Source organism: Pholis gunnellus, assembly GCF_910591455.1.
Source record: "Pholis gunnellus genome assembly, chromosome: 13".
In the NCBI taxonomy this organism is placed as follows: domain Eukaryota; kingdom Metazoa; phylum Chordata; class Actinopteri; order Perciformes; family Pholidae; genus Pholis; species Pholis gunnellus.
Window position 1 is genome coordinate 12,317,030 of NC_136540.1, and position 20,800 is coordinate 12,337,829.

The 20,800-nt window shown below is 42.9% G+C and overlaps 1 protein-coding gene across 1 annotated transcript in view; it reads right to left on the reverse strand.

The window, feature by feature from the left end:
- LOC306705083 (rho GTPase-activating protein 26-like) overlaps positions 1 to 19,326 on the reverse strand; it is a 74,941-nt gene extending 55,615 nt beyond the window's left edge. The window contains exon 1 of the mRNA XM_079171750.1: positions 19,148 to 19,326. Within this exon, the coding sequence (XP_079027876.1) occupies positions 19,148 to 19,301 (154 nt within the window). The 5' untranslated portion in view covers positions 19,302 to 19,326. The remainder of the gene's footprint in view (positions 1 to 19,147) is intronic.
- Between the last annotated feature and the right edge of the window lie 1,474 nt (positions 19,327 to 20,800).

Consider the following 20,800-nt stretch of genomic DNA (forward strand, 5'->3'; position numbering starts at 1 on the left):
GGAAAGGATTAGGAGAGACGCCAAAAAAAAAGAGTGAAAGTAATAACTTAATGAAGAAATGGGAAACGGTGGTTATCAACCTTTAACTTGCGAATGCAAATTATCATTTGTATTTTGGTTATTGCCAAGGTTGTCTTATCTAACCACTGTGACAGGCAAATCATTAGAAACCCTGCCAAACTTTACTCTTTATTTAAACAATTCAGTTAATTGATTACTTGATCGACAGAAAATGAAGCAGCAACTTATTTTCCACTTATTCTTTCAAGCATTTTTCAAGCATTACATTCACTGGTGCTAGCTGCTCAAACGTAAGGATGTTCAGTTGTTCTGGATAATTTACAGAATATTTTAAGGTTTTAAATGACATTTTACTGGCAAATAATCGATCAGTCGATTGAGAAAAAATATTCAGATTAATCAAAAAAATGTACCTGTACTTGCAGCTGTAAATATGGAGTCAACATACTCATACACACAGTGCAGTTTGTCATGTCATAGTGCTACATATGTGCATGTTGTTCATACTTAAAAGTTTTCCCAGGCCTACAGTGGCCACCCTCTCTACTTTCTTTGTCGTAGCTCTGGGAAGTTTGAAACGGGAAGTGCTAAACAAGAACAGGAAGTGGGTTCTCGATCCAGACTGTTTTCCAGCCAGAAAAACTCAACTCAAACGCTGACATGGGAACATTCTGTAATATTATAGCAAAGGAAATATCACATGTACTGTGTCGTTCATTTAGAATGAATAGTGAACGGGTTTGTTTCATTCTCAGCTTGTAAATGACAAATCTGGCTGTTGAACTGATGACCGATTATGACCATTAGATAACTTTCTGTACAAATTATCTCAACAACTGCAGTAGTTTTAAAATAATATTTCGTGTCAAATGATTATCGTCAAAACCACAAAGACATTCAGTTTACAACAATATAAAAATCCAGAAATTCTCACATTTTTAAAGAGCAAGACACGGCGATGCTTTGATATTTCAGAAAAATTCATCAAGAATAAATTATCAATACTGCGGACAATTCATTTTCTGATAATCTTGAGAAAGACATCAGTAACTCCGCCACTAAATCCATTTCTCCTCCTTATTCAGCCATTGAGTGCTAAAAAAAAAAAAGCTAGGTAAAAAAATAAATAAACTACACCAATCAAAACCCTAAAAATGTTATAATTTCTTTCAATTTGAACTCCTACTCCTCCTAAGCTCTGCTGGCAAGTTGAGTTTCGTTTTCCAACAGTCACGTGCTCGCCCACTGACCAATCACAGCACACACGGCACCTCACTCCTGCAAAGTGAGCTGGAGAAATGCTGACGTAGTTGTAGGCCTGCAGGCCGCTCTGGCGTGTCAAAAAATCTCAAACTAAAGATCTGATTGGTTGAAGACTATGACAATCAACAATATTGTCCCCATTCACTTAAACTGCACATGGAAGCACTGGTTAGTCTGAAGGCCTGGGGCCTCTCTTCTTACCTAGAGACACAGAGGTGAAATCTGATTGGATAAAAGCTCTACTTAAAACAAGCTGCACTGGAAGCAGAGCAACTGAGGAAGACAGTAGCTGTGCAATGAGAAAATATAATGAGAAAAAATAATAAATACTTTTATAAATTATGATACATGTAGTATATTTAAGAAAAATTATTAAATTATAAAATAGCTATAACTTTGTGATTCTGTTTAGGCCAGCAGAGAAGGCTTTGCAGGCCCTGACGGCCCGCCACTGCTAATAACTGCATATTAACATAGAAGACAAACTCAAACCCACCACAACATGAAAAGACAAAGTCTGGATCTGCTGTATGAAAACATGGGCTGGAAATATCACCAAAGCTCTTTGCATAAAACAAAAAATGAACTGTGATCCCATTTATTTTTCTGAGACAGTGAAGTGAGTCTAAATGGCCACCACATGGCAACCTTTAACTTGGCCAAGGATCAGTTATCCACTGAGCAGATACAGAGAAGTCATCTTGTTGCGTTTCCAATGCCATCTGACATTTGCCAGCCAGCCTAGCAACACTGCACCCCCCCACCCCCACATACACACACACACACACACACTTCGCTGCCTTTTATGTGTTGTGGCAGCAGACAATTTGCTTGAGGTGTTGGAGGTATTTGGAGAAATCCAGCTTCAAACAGAATAAGGAATTAAAAAAATTGCACTTTGATCTAGCCTGCTAGCCTGCTCTCTTGCTCTGGTTAATTCTCCCAGCCTCTCCACCCCCCTCCCTAGAGGTAGCCAAATATGCCTTTAAATTAATATTCTTTTAGCACCACAAATGAGCCTCGAAGTCATTCCCACCAACACCCAACCCCCAACCGACCCACCAACATCACCAGCACTTAAACCTCAATCTTTAGCGAGCCAAACCCCATGCAGACCAAGCGCCTCCCAGCTGTAATCTCCCTTTCCTCCCTTCTCCCATCGTTAATCCTTCTTTCTCCTGTTCGCTCCTTTCCTATCAAGATGCTACCAGGTTATCAGGGCAATCCCATTAATTCACCAAGCTTTTAGTGTTGAATTTGACCCCTCAAGCAATCATATCCTAACATGCATCTGTGCTTGAGGGAGAATAAAACTCTGCTGAATTTTGTGTGGCCATAGCTACAGAGCAAACTGCTGAAGGGGGCAAGTGTGTATCCAAGCGCTCATGTGTTGTCATGCTGCTATGCGTACGCATGCATGTGTGAGCAAGCTGTCTATGACACCTGCTGCAGCCTCGGGCAAGCTGCTGTGGGGTTAGGAAAGGCCAGGAGCCAAGTGACTACGTAATGGCTGAGCAATGTTGCATCAACATTATATGTGTTAAAATTGTAATCGTTTAAATATGGGGGAAAATGGCACACATTTTCACACAATCTCTCCTGGAAGTCATTCATGGTGTGAAAAAGAGAATTAGAGGGAGAAGTTAAAACCTGGGTTCATCATCTACGCACAGCTGGCCAATCACGGCATGAAGCGGGTGTGAATGTACAACCCGTATGAGATACACCGGACTTTCAACTCACTCCAATGTTAACCCATCCGTCTCATTATTACACGGTCAGAGCAACTGATGTAGCAAAGAGCGGGAAAGTCTAAGTATGGCAGGGAGGAGGGGAGGTTTGACGGGTCCAAAAAGAACTCAGGACTTTCACCCAGCAGAACGCTGTTCGCGTCCCGTCTGAAACCGTGTTTTGTTACGTAACTTGAAAAACGTTCTTATTGCAACCCAAACCACAATCTTTTGCTAAGCAAGTACTTTGTTGCCTAAACCTAACAAAGCAGTTTTGGTGCGCAAATAAGCCAAAACATTAAGTAAACCTCTGTTGGAAGTTTATTTTGAAAAGACACTGTTTGCATGTAACAAGCCAAAACTGACACGCTGACCCTGATGCTAGATATCTAGAGGGATACCTAGAGCGTCACAGTTTGAAGCCTAGGGCCACTAACCAAGTGTCTGTGTTTGACGTGAATGTGTTGAAATGTAGGATTGTTGTATTCAGAAAGTTAAAGAAACGGTCAAGCACAAATTCCTGTAATTCAACATGGGAAAGGTATTGGTTTGTTGCATACATACACACACACATGCATACATTAAATCATCATCACCACTGCTTTGTTTAAATGTGGAGGACGAGTTGTGGGCCATGCCGGTTGGAAGAGGAAAGAAGGTTTGGGGGATAAGGGGAGAGTGTGCAGAGGTACTGTAGCATGCAGAGCTGGGCTTTACCCTGTGCACACGCAGCACAAAACATGATGCCATATGAATGCATAATTTCATTTTGACATTTTAACTTTACTTGAATAACAACATGGTTCTTATGTGTGGGTCGATCTCTGTGAGCCTTTAGTTGATGGTGCTGTGTCAAAACACAGCGGGATAAACTCAGATAGATGATAGCATATTATTAATAGCTTCACAGTAACGCTAATAAAAGCATTTATTACAGAAAATACAGAAGCGGAGCACTCCGCCCTCATTCTCTCTTCCAGTATGAAACTAAAAGCAGCCCTGAAGGCACGATCATACGCTTTACTAGCAGCCAACCACACACACGGCCTCATTCTCTGTTCATTTGCTCTTACAGTGTGCAGCGATAAAGGGAGAGTACATGCTCTGTCCTCTGAGTCTGTTACAGTCCTTTGTTAGTGTAGCCATTACTCTCTCCCTGCCTCTCTTCAGCCTGCCTTCTCTTTGTGTCTCTCTGTGTGTCAGGACGAATCACAGCAGCCTGGGGGATTTGCGGCCGAGTGGCTGCTGCTCGGTGGCTTGTCAGTTTAAGTCCTTCCTCTGAGGCCAGCGTGACACAGAGATAAGAGAGACACAAAAGATGACAGGGTTAGAGGTTCAAAACGGAGCAAGACAACGGATGAAATGCCACCGTGATAATGCACTCCCACAGAATTTGGAAGGGACAAGCTGGAAGTTGAACTTTGAAGACATGACATATGCTTTTTGCCTTGAGGCAGCAAAGTAATGAATTACAAATTCCATCCTCCTTTCTGTCATTTGGGCAGGTTCATGCCCCGCAAATGTCTATCTTGACTTTATGAGTTGACAGCAAAATGGCTGGTGTTCCAACGATCGAGCATTTCAGGCACTACTGCCTCATCCTGATGCTACAAGCTATTCAAGGTATGTTAAACTGTTGAAATGAACGTTTAATGCCGCAACCTAAATAGACTAAAGCACAAATTCTGAAGTTGTTGGTGCAAATAAAGCAATCGCCTGTCCTTATCGTATTTAAAAAATGACATGTAGCCCATTATAATGGCATCAAAAAGAATTACCCCAAAAAGTCTTCAGTGTCACTATGTGAAATGATACTGGACAACCTACAAGAGAGACAGGGGACTGGTTTACAGAGAAGCATTACATTTCAACATGTAATTCGCTGGTGAAGAACAGACTAATCAATAGACACTTAAAACAACTTGAATCACTCCAATCAGCTGTAAATCAGACAAAAGAGTCCAACATGTGATGGTCTGTTGACAGTTAATGGGAAACTGACTTTGTGGGAGCTGCAGCGTACAGCGAGACGAATGAGCTTTACATTATTGTGGTTTCGGTGTTTCAGGTGTGGGCCAGAAAATGTGCTTTTATCACCGTGCGATCCTCTGCAGTTCCTGCGGTGAGCTTTTGATTTCCATTGGCCGTCTCGCGATGTGACATTGTGACTTCCATTCATTTGCATTGTTTTAATACTGCTTACTCCTTCTATTCTATTTATTTACATTCTGTCGGAGCCTTGCTTGACTTGTGTCCTCATTTTCCTCTTCAAAAGGAAGCCACAACAAAACCACCCTCTTTTTGGAAACATTCTGTAAGTTTATATAAGGGTCTAAATTTAGAGTGGAGAAGAATTTGCTTTGTTCAAACTCCCCATGTAATTCGAATTTTGTTTGTTTGTTACTTATTGTGAGCGCATTTAACACCGTTAGCTGCGAGCCGATGCAAATATGTTTTTAATATTCAATTCTGTCCCACATGCCAGCAGAATATATACTTATATATCTTAGTGCAGGCAGCAACAAAGCCAAAATAATTGCTGTGTCACCTCTGCTTAATGAGACACTTATTCAGATATCCGGTGTGTTTGGCTGAATGCATAATGAACCAACAGCTCTGACATTCAGCTGTCCTCGACTAAAACCTGCAGGAAGTTTAACAATGAATATGTGACCTCACGGCAATTCGGGTTAAAATGTAAGTGTATTGTTAAAATGCCATACAAGGGATATGTTGAGGTCGTCAAGATCAATCAATTTGAATTCTGTAATTATTTGTAAATTACAAACAATCGATACGACATATGCATCCAATATTCTTAAGGGAAAAACTCCCCAAAAATAGCCTAAACCTCTTCAGACGTATATAAAAAACTAGATACGTTTGCAGATTAAAGAACATTTTATTATTTAATATAAAAGAAGATGGTTTTAACATTCACACTCACTTATGTGGAACTAACCCATCACTGTTAGGGATTGAATGGTAGGGAAGGATAGAAATTGTGACGTGCCTGACTTCCTGACTTTAAGTGGGCAGAGCGAACAGTGCAGGGAGTTATAATTAGAATTCATCCCAGATGTTCATAGATCACATCTTCAACATGCAGGTGAGACAACCTTGAACCCTGCTGAAGCAGAACCACACATCACTCCCCCTGAGGTCTGGCCTTGAATGGAGATCGGACTAAGAATCATCCCACCTGACCTCACCTACTCCCCATAACTCTTTTTCAGAATAGCGGCCTACCCAAAAATAATCCTTGATCCCTTACTGGCCCATGAAGTGGCCTTCCATAAATCCCCTTAAACAGAGAGGGAAGATATCTAAGTGTGAAAGCTTTTGAAAGAAGTGTTTGCACAAGATTCAAAATGAGGCACACTGCACTAACCCTTCATCACTTTGTCATTTCTATATTTTACAAATGACATCATGAAATTGACCCGACAGTTAAAACCTCTACACATATGAAATGGTGTAACTTTAAAACACTAAACAGGGCCCTACCCTCAACCACAAGCCACCCAATAAACGGTGTGTTTGCTATAACTTCACACAGAGACGGACATAAAACCCTCCCCCCTCCAAACTCACTCCTCTCCCACCTACACCACCCTCACCCCCCCCCCCCCTGCTCTCCAGCATTAATCTTGGCTTTTCCTCCCGACTCTGACTCCATCAAGATGTGATCAGGACCGAAGGGCAGAGTAGGAAGATCTGAAATACAGCTCTCAAAATCCTAAATGAATAAATAAATAGAGATTCCCTCTCCCTCTAAAGCCAGACCCAGACATCAGGCCGAGCCAACCAAATTATCCCCAACAATGACACCAGACGCATGAAAACTGGAAGATAAAGCGAGCGCGCACACACACCTACCAGATTACCCCTACTAAGCCTGAGTTTTGGCTAGCTTTGCACCAGGACACCCACCCCCAACACCACCCCTGCATGTGTGTGTGAGTGTGTGTACAGTAGGCACATTAAATGTGTCAGGGTGTGATAAAGAGCAAAGCATAAAAAGGAAGAGAGAGCCGTAACCTGGGGATTAAATATTCTTCACGGGGGGTTATTTTTGGAGCAGGATGGGAGCCTAACGCAGACACGCACACTGTTAAACACACACACACTTCCTCGCTCTCCATGCCAGTGGACTGTGGTTTGTTTGGGTTGGCTCTGGGCAGCAATGGACTCGAGTCTTCCCCTCAGCCCACCCCTGCACTCATATACACAGATACAGACGGAGGAGAAAATTGCATGTTTCTATCTTGTTATGATCTATCAACATCAATAAGGGGAAAATTGATTGGGGCAGATATATATTAAATCAGTATATGAGATGGATGAAGTAAGAGTATAACCAAAGTAGAACTGTTACTTTAACTTAAGACGCAAAAGTTGGATCGAATCTAAAAAGACAGAAATGTCAAAATCAAATGTGCAAATTAAAACTATATTCTGGTCCTGTTGTGCTTTACTGGCTAATCCTTCTTTGCAAATAATTCCACAACATGTCATGTTGCTGAGGCTCATGTATGAAACAATATCTAAATGTTATGCAGTGTATGTTTTATAGGGCATTCGCGATTGGTTTAAGCAGTCAAATAAAGCTATCAAATCCAACAGTAAAGGGTTAATTAATGTAGGCGGGATCCACCTGGGTGAAAGAGCAGATTCCTCGATTGGCTCTGAGAGGCTGTTTACAAATGAGTGGCATTCTGATTGGATTAAACCCTCAGCAGGCTGGTCTGAGCTGAAGCTACTATTTGACTGCAGAAACACCGGGGCTGCTTTCTTGCAGGGATAACGGGTGTCTGTCTGTTTGACGGGTCGCATTTATCAGACAGCTTCCTGCTGCTGGAAGTGGGCCTGGTGAGAGTGGTGTGATAAAACTTAATGTGGCTTTATCACTGCAAGTGACCCTTCTTTTTATTCACGCCCGTCTTTCAAGACGACAAAAATACTGGTACCCAATAGACACCGTTCCCCTGTAGCTAAATAATAAATGGGCTAAGCTCATCTGTACCGCAGTTTGCACAACCACGTGTTGAGTTGGGTCCACTTCACTGCCATGAAACCCAGGACCTGACACTTGAAACTGTGCCTCTTTCACTGGCTTTGCACCACCTTTTGAACATACAGTCGGTTAACAATGCTGCATCTGAGCCGTACTATCTCTTTCACCATAAAACAGGTCTTTATTCACTTGCTCAGACTGCTGACTCTCCACTACACCAGGACAGCAATAGGTACAGAGAGGGCACGCCTCAGCTCGGGTCACCGCATTGTGTTCAATAATTCAGGGCATCCGCTCCTTTTTGAGACCATTTTGCATTCATCTAGACCAGGCACAGACAGTGCATACAGTGTATCACCATAACATTTCTATTTATTTGCGGTTTATTTGTTAGGGGCGGATACAATATACATAGACAAAGTAAAAAACAGCTATCCGATGCAATTACCATAATATTCATAGTGGATGCTAATTTGCAACATCCATCCCCAGAAGGGCTTTTTTTTAAAACTAGCAGATTCGAACAGTGAGGTAAAAAGAAGGTTAGACAGGCTACAGGGAGAGCACAGATCAAAAACATTATGAAAAACAATAAGAAACAGAAAATGTCTGGCTGATCACACATGGAAATAAACTTTTCAATATGTGTGTCTCAGAATCAGAAACGCTGCGAACAACAGTCAACTTCACTGCTGGTAGTTTTGTGAATCACATCAATACACTCGCGTACTGTGTTCGCTATGATTACTTCACCACAGTTGGGGTTTGCTTATGTCTCGTTGTTATAAAAATAACACAACCTCTGGCAAAACGCATCACGAGGCCCGGCCAGCAAACGGTCACGTCTGCCATGGTACAAAACGAAATTAGGAAGAGTGATGGAGAGTCAGAGGCTCCTGCAGTTCATTTAAAAGGGAGACACATCGTGCTCATTTTCAGGTTTTAGTACCTGTCTCTTTTAGCCCTCCTCCCAAAAAACCCAGTCTGCTCTGACTGGCTTGCGAGAAAAATATGATGCACCTTTGCAAAGGTTTCCAATGAGCCTGCATGTGACAGAGGAAGGGGAGATAAATCTAAATGGCTTGTTGAATCGCATGTTTTCTGACCAAGGCAGCCCACAAAAACCTTATTTCACAGTGTGTGGGTTGATAGACACGCCAGATACCCAAATGTGTGTACACAAGCACTGAAAAAGTTTCATAAATTCCCCTTGAATACACCTTCACTCATCCGCTACAACATTCAGTCCGGTTCCTCTGCAAGCACTCATCCTATTTTAATAACGCGAAACAGAGACGCATCAGGAAGAGAAACAGGATGAGAGCGGCCGGAGGAAAGAAGAAGGCTAACAGGCATTTCCATGTCACATTGACAAAAGGATATGAGGAGGGACACAAGGATGAGAAAAAGAAGGGCAATGAGGAGGAGGTCAAAATGTGGAAATGTGTGTGTGTGTGTGTGTGTGTATGAGGAAAGGGAAGGGAAAAGCAAGAGGAAGAGGAGGAGAAGGGGAAAGGAGAATCATTGTTTTGGAAGGTCAACGTTCTCCTTCAGTGCCAGTCTGGCCGAAACACAATGAGAGCCTGAAAGACTTCTTTGCCTTTCATTCATGACTTGTTTAAAAAAGTATACTGATAGCAGATTAAGCTGCGATTAAAAAAAAGCCTTCTCAAGGTGAAGAGTGGGAATGTTGACGCTCGACATGGCGATATTACCCGTTTTTTAACAGTGTGCACAAATGTCTTTATCGAAAACATTTCTGGAGTCAGACTTTTCTATAATACAACAACACGATCTCATGCTGGTAAAGAACGAAGAGGAGGATGGGATGTCTGTGTCGGTAAAGAACATAAAAGATATTGAGGATATGAAGTCGGGTTACATCAGAATAAAACTGTTCCCTGGATATGACCTAGAGCTGAACACTTCCTGTTAAGTACAGTCATATAGATCATGTTTCTAAAAAACCCCCAAAGGAAGGCTGTGGGTTCACCTTTCCCCTGAAGTTGCCATGTTATTTGTTGCCTTAAACACAATAATGAATCGGTTTGTTACAGAATCAGACGGTGATCTTTATCATCAATCTTCTTTTTCATGCTAGATGCAAAAAAAAAAAAAGCTTCAAACTCGAGAAACACCAAGAGCTCAATAAGGAGAAATTCAACTAAAAGGATTGTGGCGCAAAGCGCAATCTTACAACTCATTGAGACCAAACATAACTCATGAGCTCCGTCGCATCAATTTCAATCTTCAATACTTCTGATTATTCTAGGAATATCTTAGAAGCCATCTCTGCTGGGGATGTAAAATCAGAATGTGTAACGCATCTTTTAACTATAGCGGTCAAATAAGTGACGTGAAGTAAAAAAAAAGTTTTTCAATATTTCTCTCTGAATTGTAGTGGGGTAGAAGAATGAACCGACATGAAAGTAAGATCCAAGTACCTGAAAATGATACTTAAGTGCAGAACTTAATGATAGTACTTGAATAAATGAAACCAGCATAATGTCAAGTGCCCACATGTGTTTCCCCCTTCATGCCCACAAGAAAGTGAGCTTTCAGAACACTGAAACCCGCGAGCTCGACATCAAATCGGAGTCACTTCTTAAACCCGACAAAGAGGGCTTGTCCTCTCCTGCATGAAAGACGGTAACGTCCCTCCTGGACAACAAAAAAAACAACCTGCGCTCTAACCTCCGGACTCACCGTGGCCTGAAGACAGGCTGGATACGAAACACCACGGCAGCCTCCGACTTGTAACGCTGGCTCTTCTCCCTTTAAGAGCTTTGATGTGGGAGGAAAATAGCTATTTTATCAACAACATGTGTCAGCATGTGTGGATACATGTGCGAGAGAATGCGTGTGTGTGTGTGTGTGTGTGGGTGTCTTTGTGTATTTCTGCCTGATTTAAGCCACACCTGTCAGGCTAGAATCACCAAGTGTTCCTGGTAACGCTTTTGGGCAGCATTTTCTTTAGTAGTCTAAGGTTTTTTTATGGAGCAACTCAAGCCACACCTCGACTCCACCGCGGGCTGAGAGTTTCTAGTTCATCATCACACACACACACACGCATCTTGAATTTGGGACTGACAGCTCAACACTGCAGGCTAAAAGGAGTTAAAGATAACCTTTAGCTGAAAGTTCATATAAATCTCACTCTGACATTTGTTCCACAGCATAGAAGAAAGAGCCTGCATTTCATTCCCATGGTATTTAATCATTAACCTTAGTCAGGAGCTTCTTGTTTGGGAAAGCTGGACATTATTACATTAAAACATGCCTCATAAAATTCAGCAGATCTTGTGACACTTTATGGTTAGCAGCACTATCCAGCTGGTAGGTGTGACACTGAATATGAGGTTCATTGCCACTAAAGTTAACCAATAAGAAAGCCTTTGATTATAGTTCAGATCTACAGAGACGACACTCACTCAAGCACATGGATGTACTCAGACACACACACACACAGTTATGTAACCTCTGACTCTTCCTGGTGGCCTACAGGCAGTCAAATTAAAACACATCTCAAAACGTTTCCTCCAGCTATATTTCATTCAAATGAGTTCAGACTTGTAGCCAGAAAGCCAGCTTCTTTTTCATGTTTATTGGCTGCATTAGGTGCAGATCAAGCGTAAAATCCTGCCTCTTGAACAAGACTCTCTGTGTCTAAGTTGTCATTCATTTTTAAGTGGCTGAAACTTGAAATTAAAGCTCCATCATGCCAGGGTGGGGGCCTCCAGCTGCGGTTGAAACAGCTCCATTTAAACCATTTGTGATTATCACCTCCTGCAATAAAAGCCCGTTTTTAAGCAGCTGGGAAACGCACAGCTGTCTCTTTTATGACCACACAGCAGCGATCAGGTAGCCGTGTGCAGAGAAGTTAAAGAGCATTCTTCAGAGTTCACTTTCCGTCCTCTCTTCCTGCTTCTTTTGTGGTGCTTTATGATCTTAAGAGTACAGTAATGTGGTCGAATTCATACGCAGCCAGCAAAACTGTGCTTGTCCCTGAGCGTCAAATTCACCGCTTGAGTAATATTTTTATAAAACCAATCACATTTAGCTATTTTTCTGGTTTTACAGAACAATTTCCCTGTGTTGTAGTCGCCAAGACCACCTAAACCAAGTCTAGACCAAGACCAGAGTGTATGGAGACCAAGTCAAGACCAAGACCAGAGTGTATGGAGACCAAGTCAAGACCAAGACCAGAGGGTATGGAGACCAAGTCAAGACCAAGACCAGAGGGTATGGAGACTAAGTCAAGACCAAGACCAGAGGGTATGGAGACCAAGTCAAGACCAAGACCAGACCAGTGCGAGTCCCACAGTGCATGACACACCTACGATATAATGTGGAACATGCAAACCATAGGCACTCCTCAAATTGATCTGAAAGATCCACATTCCACATGCTAGATTCCTCTTCATGCACCTCTTTTATTGCCATGTATGCTGCATATGTACAGTATGTATGTATGTCTTGATAAAATAATCAAAAGGCAACGCAGAGGTGAGTTTTAGGTATGGGGATTTTTCTTTGCTTCCTAGTAACAATGAAAAATAAATCTCACAATGCAATTTCTATAAATCCCTGCAGAGACCAAATAAAAATGCAGTTGAATCCGAGACCAAGACCGATCCAGTTTACTACAACACTGCCATTTCCATCTTTAAGGGAGAACAAGGCCGACAGCTGCAGCAATAAGAAAAAACTGAAGTTCAAGTCGAGAACATTCTTGAATCGAGTTGGTTTTCATTGGAATACAAGAGACATTATATCACCTCGATAGCAGACTGCTTCATTTCATTCAATGAAGGGAAACTGCTCGGACTGAGCAACACTGTAACTTGTTAAGATGGGGGGGGGGGGGGGGGGGGGGGGGGGGGGGGGGGGGGGGGGGGGCATTTCTTACAGGCAGCTGCAAAGGCACAAAGTACACACAGTCAGGTGAAACAAGGTGTAGGCCGGATAAAGTTACTAATGACCCTAAGTTACACAGACATATTTCATTCTCCCATAATTACTCCCCCAAGGAAGTTTTTTTTTTCCTTAGATTGAGTGTGATAGCAGCGTTCGACACTTTACGCTGTGTTCACACTCATCTGCTGAAGAGGTGACGTTTTCCTGCGCTCACTTTATATCTCAATTTAAGATGTGTACATATGAATAATGGACTTCTGGGGTCATTTTGATCAGCATCGGAGATCTTGAAATTGTCCCAGCGTTCTCCTGAGAGGACTGTAACATTGCGGCCGAGCAGATATACACGAGGCATCCGTCTGTATGTATATTCAGAGGCACACCACAGATGTTGCTTACAGTTCTGCAATGTACTTACTGTGTGTGTCAGAGGAGCATTTCCACCACTGAAGGATGATGTGGTGCTTGTGCTGAAGCGCAAGACATTCAAATGTAAAAGTACTGGTATTTATGTGTGACTCACACTTCCTCCTTTTCAGTTTCATGTACTCTTGAATTATAATGAATTCATTGCTGTAGGGTATTAATAATGCCATGAGAAGACCAACATTTCTTTTGCAGTTCCTCTTTCAGTTCCTTTTTTCTAGCTAACCCAGTAAATCTCTCAAATGTATTTTTGTACATCTACATTCCTGTTTCAATTAATATGCACAGAAACAATTTGACAACGGCCTGAAGACATAGAGTTAACCTCATAGGATTGCATGTGTGAACATTAACACCTCTGAAACCGCTGCAACAGCAACACCTGCCTCGAAAAGAAGGAATTATGTCATCTTGTTAAATCTGCATGCATGAATCTTTGGGGCTTATATGGAAGGTGGCATACCAGCAAAATAAGTCCCATATTGTCACGAGAGAAATACGACCGTGCATCTAGAAGCTGAGTCAAAGTATCATCGCCCGGCTGTGTAACTAAATAAGCCCTCAAGCTAAAATATTTACCACCTTCAGACCAACTGGAGTCCAGGGCCAATGCTCCACATCAAAGATTCAGCTAATGAGATGAAGCGGCACACTGGCTGGCGATCTACTTCTGCGGTCATTGTTATGAGCTCTGCAAGCTTTTTAGATCTATGTATCGGCCACGCATGCCATTTCTGCAACAAATCGGTTTTCTTCAAAGTGCATGTTAAATACACTTTCAAGACCCGATTCTTTTTAGATTTTTAACGAGCTTATTAATTATAGATGTACCAGGCAAATGGCTGTTCCCAATGAACGCCAACAGTCATGCAAGAGCAAAAGACCGTCGCAAAACCCATGCACGAGGAGGAGTTGGCTGCAAATGTCAAAATGTATTGAGGCAAATTAGTCTTTTATTCTTATTTTTTTTTAAATCCAGTGTTTTGCAACACATGATCAGAATTGTTGCAAAATTCTGAAAGTGGGTGTTGGTGATATTTATGAAATAAATATATCTAATTTTGATCTAGTATGACGTTAAAGGTCAGTGACTGTGTGTGTGTGTGTGTGTGTGTGACAGTCTGCCCAGAAAAAAAGCGAGGCAACAATGGCACCAGAGCTGGGCTGAGTCGTGCCCTAATTTCTTTCTCCTCCACGCTACGTCACAGCTGGAGGAAGACCCCCCCCCCAACCCCCACTGTGCTGCACTGCAGTGGCAACATGCACACACACACACGTACGTATATCTTCTCAGGAGCAGAAATGTACTGGTATAATAGGAAACGCACATGTGCAGATCCAGAATATTAATAACTGTAGACAATGTGCAGCCTGCATACAAACACACACACACACACCCTCCTCTCCTCTTTGTTCCTATGTGATGTCTGCAGAGGAATGCCTTCAGCCAGTGACACCCCGCCTCGCTTTTCTCTCCTCGCTTCTCTCCTCCTCCATCCCCTTCCCCTCCTCCTCTTCTTCTTCTCTTCGCAACCTAGATCGCTGAGCTCAAGTAGAAAATAAGGCCATGTGGGTTTTTTAAACACCATTGTGAAAGACCACAACACCCCCACCTCCTCTTTTTCTCTTTCTTTTGCCCCGTGGCACATACTCTTCCTTTGCGCTGGACCTTTTTAAACCGAGGGTTCCCTCCCTCTATCAGCCATAAGAGAATTAGTTATGGTGTGGTGTGCATTTGAATGCGTGTGTGTGTGTGTGTGTGTGTGAGACCCTCATCCATCAGCACAGTTGACAGTTGAGCCACTGAGTGACTGCTATTACCCTTGTTATTACTCACCAGCAGCTCAGTAGGTGGCTGCAGTAAAAACATAGACAGCAGGTAAAGAGAGACGAAGATTGAAAGAGATATGGATTGCAACAGTGCACGTGGTCCGTTGCAGGGAACTCCTACTTCTCCTTCTGTGGGACGCTTACAAACCCGCTCTCACAGCCCGCGGCCTGTTTGTGAGGCTACTATAGGGGCAGTTAAGGGCCTGGAAACAAAGCCATTATCAAGACGGGGCTAATGGGCTAATGGGTGGAGGGCTGTATTAACCAGTAACAGACCGCACACGACCAGAGCATACAAGCCTTTGATATGTATGTATGTATGTATACATACATACATACCTACATATACACACACACACACACACACACACACATGTATATATCAAGCCGTATAGCTATTGATGAATTGAAACAAATATTTTTTTTCTGCTTAAATAAACCGGTGTGTAATTCCTCAAAAACCTACATTTGACTTTTTCACTAACTGAAGACATCTTCTCAGGTTTGAACTTAATCTGAAACTAATAAATGAGTAGTCGACTAGTAGCGCATAAGTTGTATTTTCAACGTGATGTTCTGGGTTTGAGAGGGTTTGTTGAAAAAACATTTTGACAAATGATTCGTTATAGCACACATTTGTTTCTTGGGTCATCCACCATTTACTTCTTTGTCACTGCACATTGCGTCTCTCCCCACGTTAACCCTCCGTCAATTAGCATCATCGCATCAGCTTGTTGAAGGTTAGGTGACACACACACAGTAGGCTATATACACAGTGGACGCAAAGAGGTCACTAGACTACAGGACAGAATGATATGTCACATTTTTACTGTAAGATGTGTATGTGTGTGTGCACAACCGTGCCTGACAATTTGATTATTACGTCGTAATCCCGGAAGCAGTGCAGTGGACGATGACCTCATTGTGACAAAACTAGTCCATGGCAGCTGAGCCCTGGGACTGAAAGATAGGCATTGGATATGTATAGTTACAGGTTCTGGCATTGTTTTAGTACTGCAAACATTGATTTTCTTTTTTGTTTAAATGAGAGATTACTACTGGCCTGCTTGACTTTTGGTTGAACAACACCCACCATGACAAATTCCTTGTAGGTGCAAACTTCCTTGGCAATAAACGGTTCTGATTCTGATTCTGATCTGGTTGGCCATTCTGCACATTGCTTTCTGCCACATTACAAAGTGAAGATGGCGCTATAGAAAGAAAACGAATGGCTGCATCAAAACACAGGTCAAGAGTCACACTCGCACACCTCACAGCGTGCTCTCCTGAGCCAGGTGACAGGAAGTTCAAAAACAACTCCCACTGCTCTTTACACTTTGAGCTGAAAACATGGCGGCATCATGCGTCTGGGTCACATAAAGTGTCTGAACGCGGTGTCGCGTTTCCCCTCACAGCACCACAGAATGCCAAGCTGCCAATTAGGGCTTGTTTGGCTGATTAAGTTGTGTCATGTTAGAGGTGGAGCAGAGAACCAAACATTTCTACAGGCTCGGTAATAAGCTAGAGCTGCCCTTAAATTACATCTGGCGAAAACACACACACACATCTGTGTCTATACGTTTGTGTTTCTGTGTGTGTGCATATGCATATGCCATCCTAGTTTGTAAGAAAAGTACCAAAAGTACTTATTCAGAGGAGACTTTGTGGTTTTTAAAGTCTATACTGAAGGCTTCACATTAAACTAACGCAGTATAATACAACCGCCTGGACATAAATTCTACCTTCATGAAGGATATACTGCAGAGAGGTTCAACTTCATGGTCATTTTGGACTCTGCAGTTTGCGTTGAACTGTTATGAGTTATAAAAGCTGTTCCTATTATTTTGTCCACCGCATCCATATCATTGAGTGTACGCTAAATGTGTTAATACACTATATGTATGCAATTGTATATTGATATACAACATTACACATTATACATACTGTGGGAATGTTTGTTGTTAATGGCAAAAAATAATAATAATCTAAATTTACAATTAATAAACAACTAACGAGTCAACATACCTCATCACATTGATACAAAGCCTGTGTAACAGTATTTCTATAAAGCAGTTTGTTTACAACCAATAACATTAAGAGAATTGGTACAAACATACAACAGTCACTGACTACAGTCATATTCATACTGTCTCACCATCTACATCATCATATCGCCCAACGTGTACAGATCATTACACTGTACTGGGAAAAACCCCAGAGAAGGAAGCGACACAACAACGGGCCTTCATGAAATCCACAGTAGCACTAGTTTCAGTCCTGAGCAGCATGTTGTAAATGTTTCACTTTCTCCTTCCGTGGTACCGCGCATGTAGTCGATACATCAGAACACGTGTGAAAGCTGTCAGGAGACTCGGTTGTCTCTTCCTCCAGCAGGAATTAGTAACTAATGTAACATTAGGGGGCTTCCCAGTACAGTCACACATCCTCTCAGTGCCTCAGGAGGAGCAGAGGAGGTGAGCTGAAAAGATGCAGCAGAGGAGATTTACAGCTGCACGGTGAACCTCAAAGTGCTGTTCGAAAAAAAAGACCTTTCGCAAACGGATTCATCGCTTGTGTGTGCCAGCAAAGGCACAACAACGCTGTGTAGTGCAGGTATAAAAAGATTAACTTGGAAAATCTGCTGACTTGCTCTTTTGTCCGGCAGCACCCTGCTGCAATGGTCAACCAGGCCGCGCTGAATGATTTCTAGAGCTCACCTATGGACAAAAGCAGAATTGTCTTCCTAGTCACACATCAGCTGACGGCGCTTTGTGGTGAGCACCGAGCTGGTTCGTACAGCTGATAACACAGGGGTGGAAAGTTCAGGGGAACCGGTAGGCTGGACTATCCAGGGTCTGTCCATCTTCATATGAGCAGTGTGAACGATACTCGATATACCTGCAGTGTCAGGAGCGTGCACGTGGAGCTTTGCAACATGCAAACTATTTAACACGCTAAGAGTTTAAACAGTAGTGAAAAGACTGAAGAGTATTTGGATAACGACACCGAAACAAGGGGTGAACCCGTCTGGGTAATGTACCGCTGGGGATGGAGACAGAAGCTAAATGCAAAATAAATCAGTATCAGTTTGAGTTACTATATTTAGAATATGTTCACCGCTCTATCTTGCTGTCAGACAGCACCTATCGATGGAGAACTGAAGCCGTTATCAATGCTCTCCTCCACAAGGTAGAAGACTGCATTGACAAAAGCTGTTTCTCCAGACCTTCACCATGTATATGTACTTACTTCAGAGGAATACGTTTCACATATTATGTCAAACTTTGTGCTAAAAAGATGTAGTTCTGCACTCCACAACCCTCCTGAACAGAGTGGTATCTAGTGTTACTATACTTAAAAATACCCATTTGGATTTGTATGCTGGAACCTAACCTTCCATTATTTAGTGTCTCAGCTCATAACCCTGGCACCCACCCGTCCAGGTTTCCATTTACACCATCAGTTAACTAAAAGGAGCAAACCTGGAGTCACCTCCTCATGTCAAAGCTATTTCATAGGAGGGACGTTCTGGTAGTTGAGCCCCTCATCAACATCAAACAACATCAAACCATGTACCCCAGTATCAGCGTGAGTAGAACATACACTACACCCTCCATCTCTCCCTCTAAACGCCCTGTAATGTAAGCCGGAGGGAACAAATGTGCCGACAGCTTCAGGGATCACTCAAACTCACCCGCCTCGCCTCTTAACTTCTGAAATGTGCTTTATCAGTAACACACACACACACACACACACACACACACAGAGAGAGAGAGAGGGGGGAAACTTTTCATTCTGTGCCAATGTATTTGAGATAAGACTTCCAGAGTAGTCTCCTACACCTGAAGGCATCTCAACTTTGTCAAAGCCTTCTGTCACGCGCGCGCACACGCACGCACGCACGCGCGCGCACACACACACACACCTTTCCATCTCCACTTACTTTTTAAAGCCTGGATCAGCGCCTTGCCGTCTTTGATCAGCTCCTTGATGAACTTGTTGGTCTTGTCCAGCTCCAGCTCGTGGGACTTGAGTCTCTCCCTGAACTGCGGGCTGTCCAGGTAGCAGTCGCTGAACTCCAGAGCAGGTAGTCCCATCTTCTTCTTCTGCTTCTTCTTCTTCTTCTTCTTCTTCGATACGACCTGGACGACCCGGCAAAAAGCTCCGAACAGGAGGAGGAGGAGGAACAAGAGGAGGAGGAGGAGGGAGGAGACCCTGAGCTACTACTGCTGGTGCTACTGCTGCTGCAAATGATGGAAAATCCAATTACAACATGTAAACAACGGGGCGGAGATGTGTCCGACAGCAATGGCTGGCTACATAACCTTGCTTTTCTTTAAAAGCAAACACTCAAGTTGACACAAGCAGGAGTCCTGCTATTTATTTCAGGATGGCAGCAGCAGCAGCAGCAGTCCGACACGGCATTCAATTAAAATGAAATAAAAAGTCACAGCAGAGTTCGTGCTTGGTTGGAGGTTAAAAGGGAAGAAAAGGAAAAGAAAACACTTGCTCAGGTAAACCGGTGCTGCAGTCTTCTCGACCAACTCATGGTGGACCAGACAGAGTCAACCCGGGGCGAGGAGGGAGGGAGGCGGCGAAAAAAAACCCCAAAGTAGCCTCGTTAGTGTGGTGTCTTCCCTGGGCGGTTTTAAATGCACTGCTCTCCTCACACAGCCCCGCTCAGCTCAGCGCTGCAGACCGTAGTCAACCTACCCGGACGCGGATAATCCCCCGATTGACGTCTCTCTCGGCCAATGTAATAGCCGGATTTTAGAGCATTGGCGTGCGGCGAGCTACTCGAGAACAGAGACAAAGACATTTTAAAAAAGCGAAGAGGCTTCACTTTGATCGTGATTCTAGAAACGTTGTTCCTGGAAAGAGTTTGGGCTGATGCATATCCTTCAAAGTTTGCGTATTACAATCAGGCGTCCTCCTATTCCAAATGTTCCTCCAAAAGAGAAATGTAGCTTCTGCTAAAATTGCTACAGTTACAATGCAAAAGTGCAAATGTGGCTGAATTTCGTTAGTTAGGGGTATTTTGTCCTAAAAGCCTGGGCAGCTTTTTGACCTGAAGATGGTGCTGGATGAAAAGTTAAGAGATCAACAAAGTCATTAGAATGTATCCTCTAGGAAACTTGATAAAATGTTATTCTAATGGCACTAGAGGTAAAGAAAGAGGACCACCAAAGTCAGAGGGATGCATCCTCTGGGCACCATGAATGTCTGCATAGGGGTATTCTAAAGATATGCAGGTTATACAGAAGTGATGGACTGACCGACAGACCAACACTGGTCAAATCTGACTGTTCTATCATATGGCATGTTGTAATGCTGTGGTATACATAATAGACCACTAGGCCACAAGGGGATCAAATTGAATCAAGGACACATCGGACAATTAATCTTTCGCAGCTCTCATTCTCCAATAATCTAAATTGTGCACAATTCTGGTGCATTCGGGAAACCTTTTCAATTCGTAAATACTAGAAATAATATTACGAAGTGTTTGCATTCGGGAAGTCACCTATCACTGGTTGGCCAAACCACGACAATAATCCGCACCCTATCGGCCTTTACAACCCTTAGCCTCTAGCAG